Source organism: Oryzias melastigma, linkage group LG9, assembly GCF_002922805.2.
Source record: "Oryzias melastigma strain HK-1 linkage group LG9, ASM292280v2, whole genome shotgun sequence".
NCBI lineage: Eukaryota > Metazoa > Chordata > Actinopteri > Beloniformes > Adrianichthyidae > Oryzias > Oryzias melastigma.
Genome location: NC_050520.1, coordinates 12,225,002 through 12,234,886, shown reverse-complemented (window position 1 = coordinate 12,234,886; position 9,885 = coordinate 12,225,002). Strand labels below are relative to the sequence as shown.

General features: G+C 41.3%; 1 protein-coding gene across 1 annotated transcript in view; it reads left to right on the top strand.

Moving 5' to 3' along the window:
* Positions 1–2,822: 2,822 nt before the first annotated feature.
* The window catches only part of top3b (DNA topoisomerase III beta), a 15,094-nt gene continuing 8,031 nt past the window's right edge, over positions 2,823–9,885 (top strand). The window contains exons 1-10 of the mRNA XM_024260265.2: positions 2,823–3,064; positions 4,718–4,849; positions 4,948–5,054; positions 5,127–5,201; positions 5,320–5,516; positions 5,681–5,837; positions 6,207–6,320; positions 6,559–6,649; positions 7,422–7,576; positions 8,597–8,702. Coding sequence (XP_024116033.1) covers positions 2,995–3,064; positions 4,718–4,849; positions 4,948–5,054; positions 5,127–5,201; positions 5,320–5,516; positions 5,681–5,837; positions 6,207–6,320; positions 6,559–6,649; positions 7,422–7,576; positions 8,597–8,702 — 1,204 coding nt within the window. The 5' untranslated portion in view covers positions 2,823–2,994. The remainder of the gene's footprint in view (positions 3,065–4,717; positions 4,850–4,947; positions 5,055–5,126; positions 5,202–5,319; positions 5,517–5,680; positions 5,838–6,206; positions 6,321–6,558; positions 6,650–7,421; positions 7,577–8,596; positions 8,703–9,885) is intronic.

Here is a 9,885-nt window from a genome sequence, read left to right as displayed (position 1 = left end):
GCTGGCTACTAGGCTAAGTGTTTTCAGTTACCAGCTTCAAAGTTTTTAGCAATTAGTTTCAGCGTTTTTAGCTATTAGCTTCAGCGTTTTTTTTGGTTATTAGCTTCAGTGTTTTCAGCTACTAGCTTCAGCGTCTATAGCTATTAGCTTCAGCGTTTTTGGCTATTAGCTTTAGCATTTTCAGCAATTAGCTTCAGCTTTTTTAACTATGAGCTTCAACGTTTTCAACTATTAGCTTCAGCATTTTCAGCAATTAACTTCAGCATTTTTAACTATTAGCTTCAACGTTTTCCAGCTATCAGCTTCAGCGTTTTTAGCTATTAGCTTCACTGTTTTTTTGGTTATTAGCTTCAGTGTTTTTTTGGTTATTAGCTTCAGTGTTTTCAGCTATTAGCTTCAGCGTTTTTAGCTATTAGCTTCAGCGTTTTTTTGGTTATTAGCTTCAGTGTTTTCAGCTATTAGCTTCAGCGTTTTTAGCTATTAGCTTCAGCGTTTTTGGCTATTAGCTCCAGCATTTTCAGCAATTAGCTTCAGCGTTTTTAACTATTAGCTTCAGCATTTTTAGCTATTAGCTTCAGCGTTTTAAGCTATCAGTTTCAGCATTACCATCTTCAGCAGCCAAATTTAGCTTACAGCATTCACACTAGCATTATGCTTCATATCTAGTTCATAATTATGTTAAAAAGTTACAGTTTTAAAGTTTTAAAAATGTAGTTTTATTGTGTTCAATAAATGTTTATTCTGTTCGACCTGCGATCTAAGGTGTGTTTTGGATTTGGCCCCCTTGTGTGATTGAGTTTGACACCCCCTGGTTTAGACTTCTCTAGTCAGCAGAACCTGCAGTCAGCGTGGTCACACCTCCACCGGCTGCAGTGTCTGGGACACCTGCCCCCCCTCACCGCTGTGAGGAAGATGCTCATCCTCTTCAGTTTGAGGACAGGAGCACCTGCTGCTGGAAACCACTGCAGGAGGTTACCAGCTCTCATGTTTGCATCCTTTATTTAAGCTATCTAAGAAAATGAAGTGTGACATTTTTGTTTCCTTCTCTGCAGTTACTCTGACAAACAGAAATGAGTTCTTAGCTTTGTGCGTTTTATCATAGTTACTATGACATCTTCAAAGGCTGGAGTCTGTTTCATTTGCACAAACAGAGCTCCAGTTTTTGAGGCTCCAATACTTTCATTTCAACTCAAATCTAACTTTATTGCATTGTTTGTGCTTTTAGTCCTCAATCAATTACAAAGTCTGTCTATCTTTATGAGAATCTTCATAATTCACTTCCAATGAGTAGAACTCAAAGACAAAGATCTTTGAGACATGCAGACGGACAGTTCACTGACTCCATGTGATAACGCATTGTTGTAGTTTTTGATGGCCCTTCAAACAAGATTTAAACATTTGATCAATGTAATGTTTGTTTGATATAAGGAGCTATTGTACGGTGGCCCTGAAGTACAAACCACACCAACAATCACAATCAAAAAGGTGAAACCAAGGGGTCTGCAACCTGTGGCTCCGGAGCCACATGTGGCTCTTTTATTAAAGTAAACTAAAATAACGTTTCTTAATGTTAAAAATAACTTTAAAGTAAGAAGTGAGAAAGATGTAAAAGAAATCTAACTCAAACTTTAACTCATTTACAAACAGTTGAAGGACGGTGTGTATCACAAGTCGAACTACAACATTTACTGTCCAGATCTACAAAAAATCAATAGATGTCAATAAGCACAACCAGAATTAGGATGAACCAGATTTTTAAGAAAATTTTCTAATTTTGAAAAAAATGAAGGAATTTTAAGTGTGTTTGAAAAATATGGACTCTTGATTAGCTCGGATTTCATTTTGGTTTGTTAGATTTACGTTTCTGGCAGAGATGCACCAACAGCAGTCAAATGAACTATTTTTATTTAATCACTGCTGAAATTACACTTGTTATTACTACTTTTGCTGTGTTGAGATAATCATATGTGAGAGGGTGTCTTTTATTTTGAAAGGAACTTGTGTCAAAAGTAAAAAAAAAAAAGGCAATTTTATTTTAATTTAAATGAACAACAGTTAACAGTTATAATTGTAGTAACAATAGCATAAATACAAATCTGTGTCTTATTTTTTTAAAAGGTGAAGGAAAACTTTGTGGCTCCTACTGGGTTGTAGTCGGTGAGAAATCAACCAGAATGGCTCCTTCAGAGTTGAAGCTTGCAGACCCCTGGGCTAAACAAATTAATTAAAAAAAAAAAAGAAAAACAGCATTACATTTTAAAGATCATAACAAAATATCTGAAACCCAAAGACTATTAAAAAAATGAAACAAAATAAAAAAGAGAGATTTGAAAAACAAAAGTAATATCCAGGAATCAAAAGAAAGTGCAAAAAATGAAACACAAAAAAACAACTATTAAAGACCGGTATTGTTGGAGATTACTGATTGGATGATGAGGTTTGTCCATCATTTCAACTAAAAGTTACTTAACATAAAGTGATACTGGATCTGCTCTGTTTTAATCATAAAAGTGTTATTAGTATGCTGACATTAATGACACATTTGATAAAACTCAAACATCATCATCCAGTCAGTGATGTCACATAATACCTACCCTTTCTTATCGTGTTTTATTTTTAACATTTCATTTTGATTCCTAGAAATTACTTTTGTTTTCTGAAACTATTGGTTATATTATTGTTTTTTTCCGTTTTATGGAATTTTATTTGGATTTCTATAATGTAACATTGCTTATTTATTTGTTTATTTGTTTGTTTGTTTATGTGATTTGGTTCACCTGTGGTGGTTTTAAAGCCCCCACCCCATCGTGCATCTGCCCCTGCTCTGCTTGCTGTTCCACTCCCCTCCGCACGGGGGCGGTGCTCGCGAGCCAGAAAACACACCAAATGACCCCGGAAGTGAAACGTTTGTTTTTACCGGGACTGAGAGCGAGCCTGTCCGTGGAGTGGCTTTAGAGTTCTGCTGCAGAGTAGAACCGAACCGGGCCGTGCAGCATGAGGACCGTCTTGATGGTGGCGGAGAAGCCGTCTCTGGCTCAGTCCATCGCCAGAATCTTGTCCAAAGGTCGGTTCTGTTCGTCTCTCTCTATATAAAAAATGATAATAATAATAATAATAAAATAGTTTTTTTAATGAAGTTTAGTTAAATGTTCTGTGAGTCTTTAAGAGTTTCGCAGGAAATCTGAAGACTCAAAAATAATTAGCTTTGTGATTTGTTTAGAAATGGTTTCATTCAGGAAGAGACAGTTGTCATGGAAACGGTGCCTGTGGTAGTTTTAAATCTCTGAGGAAGTATTCAACCATCCGGCTCCTCTGAATCCTATTTACAGTGGCAGCATCCTCATGTCCTCCTCCTCCTCTCCATCTACGAAGCTCCTCCTTAGTCTTCCTCTTTCCTGGTTTCTCCAACCTCAGCATCCTTTAACCAACATCATCACCGTTCAACATGTCCAAACATCTTCATTTCTCCTTCCTGTCTCTGCATCAGAGTCTGCTCTCACCACAGTCTTCTTCACCTTTCCTTTCATTCTTTAGTCACACATCACACCTGAAACCATCATTCATCTGTTCAAACCCACCTGCAGATGCTTCTCCACCTCTTCCCTTCACACTCTGTTGTTCTGGACCATCTCTGCTCTCTGTAACCTCACCGCTCCTCTTGAGTTCCTCTCATTTACACACAGATACAACACAAAAACACGGGGATGCAGTCGGAGGATCATAAATGTTCTATTTTTCTAAGTTACAATACTAAAAGTCCCACCAGATGTAAACATTTAAATGTAAAATGTGTCGAATTTAAAGTCTATTTTATTACGGTTAAAAAATAAAAAACCTCATGGTTCTTCTCCCTGTTGGGTGTCATTGTTTTGTCTCTTGTATTTTTTGTCTTGTGTGTTGTTTCTTTGTATGATCAATGTTCACTTCTTTGTTGTTTCACTATATATTGTTGTTTCTGGTGCCGTTTGTCTCATTGTGAATTATTGCTTTGTACTGCTGGTTGTGTCTAATTGTAACCTGTCTTTTTGTTGTACTTTGTTGTGTTGTTTCCCCTCTTTTTTCTGATTTTTGTTTTTGTTTTGAGTAGAGGTAAATATTTATTGTCTTTTGTGGCATTGTTGACTTGTTTCGTTGTCATTCATCTTGTGTGTCTCTGTCCTGTTTTTACATGTCTCATTGTTCTGTCATTGTTGTCTCATTACTGTCTCATTATTGTCTCAGTGTTGTTTCATAATTGTCTTATTGTTGTTTTACTGTTGCCTCACTGTTGTCTCATTATTGTCTAACTGTTGTCTTGTTGTTTTACTGTTGGTCTGCTGTTGTCCTATTGTTGTCTCATGTTGTTGTCCCATTGATGTGTCATTGTTAGCTCACTCTTATCTCACTGTTGTCTAATTGTTGTCTCCCTGTTATTTCCTTCTTGTCTCACGTTTGTCCCTTTTTTTGTATTCATGTCCGAGTTTTTTTGTGAGTTGTTGTAATTTCTTATTGCTGTCTCGTGGTTTTCGTGTTGTCACATTGTTGTTTTGTGTCCTGGTTGTGACTGTCAGACCTGTGCAGGTGGACCAGAACAGTGTTGTTTGTTGTTGACGTCTTTAAACCCACAGAGGAGATCCAGAGTTTGTTCCTGTGAGAACCTTCTGGTTCCGCAGAGGATCTGCAGGCTCCTCCCCTCTGTCTGAACGCTGACATTCACCTCTGTTTTCCATGTCCTCAGGCAGTTGTACGAGCCGTAAAGGCCTGAATGGAGCATGCTCAGTGCACGAGTACACCGGCAGCTTCCAGGGCCAAAGCGTTCGCTTCAAGATGACTTCGGTGTGTGGACACGTGATGAGCCTGGACTTCATCGGTGGGTCCCAATCTCCACGTTTGGAGACGTTGGTCCGGGGTGGATGTGAATGTCCGCCCTGTGAGGGTTCTGCTCACGCCACCTTCCTGTTTCTGCAGGGAAATACAACAACTGGGACAAGGTGGACCCTGCAGAACTCTTCAGCAAAGCTCCAACAGAGAAGAAGGAGGCCAACCCCAAACTCAACATGGTCAAGTTCCTTCAGGTCTGTGCACCAAGAGGGAGGGCAGTGGGAGGAGTCCAGCTCTGTCTGACTGCAGACTGTGGGTGTGTGCAGGTGGAGGCCAGAGGCTGTGACTTCGTGGTGCTGTGGCTGGACTGTGATAAAGAAGGAGAGAACATCTGTTTCGAGGTAACTCAGTGGAAAACAAATGAAGGTTTCTGCTGATGGGAGCAGCATCCACCACCCTCTGATTCTGCTGAAATCAGAATGCCAAACTCACAACCTCTTCTCTCTGCTGGTGCCCCAGGTCCTGGACGCCGTCCAGCCTGTGATGAACAAAGGAGGAGTCAGGGAGCAGACGGTTTTCCGAGCCAAGTTCAGCTCCATCACAGACACGGACATCTGGAACGCCATGAACCGCCTCGGAGAGCCCAACAGGAACGAAGCTCTGTCTGTGGACGCTCGCCAGGAGCTGGACCTGCGCATCGGCTGTGCCTTCACCCGGTACGCTGCTGCGCGTTCTTTGAGTAGAAGCTCCTACAGAAAGCTCTCAGCTCTGGTCGCCCCTGAAATCCTACAGAACAGCTGAAGCTGTTTGAAGTTCTTTTCGGTTCCATCCGCCCCCTCGAAGCCTCACCTCCTCCTCCTGTCTTCTGTCTCCTCCTCAGCTTCCAGACCAAGTACTTTCAGGGTAAATATGGAAACCTGGACTCCTCCCTGATCTCCTTCGGGCCCTGTCAGACTCCCACCCTGGGCTTCTGCGTGGAGCGCCACGACAAGATCCAGTCCTTCAAACCAGAAACCTACTGGATCCTGCAGGCAAAGGTACCCGTCCTTTCAAAGAGTCCATCTTTATTCACAGAGATGATGACGTTAAAGAACATTCCTCATCACATTTCTCAAAAAAACTATACAAAATAAGCTTAAATATATGCAATAAACTGATAGAAATCAAATAGATTGGGTAAAATAATATTTTATTTGAACATCTATTATATTTCCTGCTCAGTGTAGAGTTAGAGTCTGAGTTCATCCTGGGTTTGTTCAGTTGTCCATGGTTGATGCAGACGCTGCAGCATGAAGTCTCTGCTGAACTCCACCAACCCAGCAGCACTTCTCCTCCATGCTGAGACCCATTGCTCTGGTCCATTTTAGAAGATCTTGTGTCCAAACATTCTGCCGGGTTCTGCTCAGGTGTTCAAGGGGAAGGACAGCCCGCTGACTCTGGACTGGAGCAGGGTGAGGGTTTTTGACCGGGAGGTGGGACAGATGTTCGTCAACCTGGCCAAGACGTCTAAAGAAGCCAAGGTAGGAAGAACACGAGCAGTACCGTGAGCCGGTCCAGCCCAGCTGAGGCTCAACACACACTCCTGCACTAGCAGTAGATATGTGATGAAATGAAAAAACTGAAACAGTATGCTTCTGCTGCAGCTTTTACTGATGCTGGACCAGTTCTCTTCACAAAACACATAGTCGGCCCATAAGGAACTGGGTCAGAACTTGCAGATAGAGAACCTGGTTCTCATGTCCTGTGTTTTGGGTGCAGGTGGAGGCGGTGAGTCAGAAGGAGAAGACCAAGCAGAGACCCCAGGCCTTGAACACTGTGGAGATGCTCCGAGTGGGCAGCTCCGCTTTAGGTGATCACCTCCTCATCCATGGACGACTCGTATGACTAGCATGACTACTAGGAAGAAAAGTCCTCTCAGAATGTGTCACTCGACTGTAGGGCTGCCACGATTAGTCGATTAGTCGCGACTACGTCGACTATTAAAATGGTCGACAACTAATTTGGTAGTTGAAGCGTCATTTTTTTATTTGTTTTTTTTCTTGTTTTTATTTCAAAACTACGGTGTCCGATCTCTAATGCCGGGTCTGCATTCTCTTTGACACACGTGCAGTGGTGCGAATCCGGGTCAATTGTGAAATAAAAGAAAAAAGTGTTTGATGTGATATCTGCAAGACAGAACTTTTGATCCATGGCAGCATTACGGTGATGCATGAACATCTGAAGAGAAAACACATTGTGACGGAGTATAATCACGCTGAAGAGATGATCTTCGTCTAGGGAAGCTAAGCTAACATTAGCGCAGAGGAAGGAAGCTCTGCCGCGGCACTTTCACTGGTTTAAATGGATCGTGTGTGGCTGTCGGTATGGAGATAAACCGAAAGATCTGCGGCTGGTCCGTGTCTACAGTACTTCTCTGTCTGCGTGGTGAACATTACAGAATTCGCGCTCTTCGTACCGATTAGTCAACTTATTGAAAAAAATAATCAGAGAATAGTCGACAATTAAAATAAGAATTTGTTGCAGCCCTACTCGACTGTTAAAAACTGCAGCTTTGTTTACACAGAACCAGAGAATCCTGTTTTGAGCTGGTCCGCCGTCAGAACCGTGTGGGTCTGTTGCAGGAATGGGCCCCCAGCACACCATGCAGATCGCAGAGCGCCTGTACACCCAGGGCTACATCAGCTACCCCCGCACAGAGACCACCCAGTACCCCGAGAACTTTGACCTGAAGGGAACCCTGAGGCAGCAGGCCAACTGCCCCATGTGGGCCGAGGAGGTGAGCTCCAGTGGGGGTGGGGCTTCAAAAACTCCAGGACTTTGACCTTTAAACTACAGTCACATACCCCAAAGTGCAAGGGGCCTCTCATGCAAGATGGCGCCTGAAATTCGGCTGCCACGATTAGTCGACTAATCAACGACTAATCGACTATTAGAATAGTTGACAACTAATCTAACAGTCAATTAGTGGTTACTTTATATTATATGGAGTCAGATTGTTTAGAATAGTTTATTTCAAACATGCAAAAAGAAAAAAAAAGATAAAAATATACAGAGCATAAATCACAGCAGAAAAAAAAAACAAAACCCAAACAAAACAAAACAGAACAAAAAAATAAATAAAAACCAAAATCAACAAACATGTTTGAAAAGGGGATAGGCAGAAGCAAATGCTTGTAGTAAAGTTGAAAATTATTATGACATTCTCCTAGCTTTTTGGACAGACTTGGCATTTGTTAAGTTTTTTTAGGCTATTTTGGAGTTTAGCTAATATTTCAGCTACATGCTATCTGTTTTGACTAACTTGGGCTTTTTTATTTTTTAGGCTAATTTGGCATTTAACCCATATTTTAGCTGGGTATCAGCTTCAGCGTTTTCAGCTATCAATTTCAGCATCTTCCGCTATCGTCCCTAGCATCTGAAGTTGCCAAATTCAGCTTACAGCATTATCTGCGATAATGCTAGTGTGAATATATCTATTTAGTTATATTTAGTTAGTTTAAAGCGGATGATGGTTAAGGTGTGTGCTTTACATCCACTTTGTGCATGACCTGATTAATTGGAAAAAATAATCAGTGATTAGTCAACTATTAAAATAATCGTTTGTGGCAGCACTAGCCAGAAACAATCTCTAGCCGGAAGCGGAAATGTCGCAGTTTAAGCCAGTTGCGTAAGCGGAAATTTCCCAAACTTCAGGAAACCCTTCCAAAAAGGATACTTAAAAACGTTTCAGAACTATCAGTATAAGCATTTCTCCTGAGGCTGCAGCTCAGTGACCCCCCCCCCTTACGTTCATCAGGTCAAAGCCTTGCTGTCGGCTGGACTGAACCGACCCAGGAAAGGAAGCGACGCCGGGGACCACCCCCCCATCACCCCCATGCGTGCGGCCTCTGAGGGAGAGCTGGGTGAGTCAGCAGGATGGGGGAGGGATCCAGACTCGAGCAGCCTCGACACGGCGATGTGGGAATAGAAGAGCAGACCCCCTGTGGAGTTAATTAAGGGTTAGGGGTTTGTTGAAGAGTCAAACTGCAGCTGGCTGTGTGGAGGTTAAGGTGCATTCTGAAGTCTTGAGGTCGCCATGTCGCATCTGCCAATCAGGAACTCGGGACCTTTTAATTCGGTTTTAAGGACGTAACGGTTTTTATGCTCTGGTCCTAAACTTTTGATCAGTCCCTTTCAGTTGAATTATTGTTTCAAATAAATTGTCTGCTCAAAAAGTTTGGACTCTTGTTCCCATTCCATATTTTTACATTTTGAAAATCTACTCTGAACCTCGTTCAAATCTAGCCCTCTAAAATTCATACCCTTTCTGAACTGGTCGTAGATGTTGATCAGGAGGGTATGAGGTAGCATGCACCTCCACAGTCGTGCAAACTCACACATTCACCCACTGCTGGAGCAGCAATGCCCCTTACCCTCTGGAAACTTCTAGAGCTGCATTCTCTCATGTCCTTCTCTCTACACCGATTTTGCATTTCATGCTGCTGTGCTGCAGTTTTTTTGAACCCTGTGGTTCTGGCTGCTAAAATTTGGGCTGGATTTAAAACAGGAGTTTTAAACTCAATCACACAGGGGGCCAAAATCCCAAAAGACCTTAGGTTGCAGGCCGAACAGGATAAATATTTATTGAAAAGACTAAAATTATATTTTTAAAACTTTAAAACAATAACTTTTTAACATTATTATGAAATAGATGTATAGCATTACCTACGATGACGCTAGTGTGAATGCTGTAAGAAGAATATGGCCGCTGAAATTGATAGATAAAAACGCTGAAGTTGATAGCTAGCTAAACTTAGCTAATTACCAAATTAGCCTGAAAAAACAAAAAAAAAATTAGATTAGCAAAACAGTTAGCATGTAGCTGAAATATTATCTAAACTCCAAAATAGTCTTAAAAATCTTAGTAAATGCCAAAATAGTCCAAAAATCTAGCAGAGTGTCAGTTTTTCAAACTTTAAAACTGTAACTTTTTAACATAATTCTGAATAATAAAAAGGCAGGAATATTATTCCAGAATAAATCAACTTAAATCTTAAACAACTTTTAATATTTTACTCTCCATAAAAATATATTTTGTCAAAATTT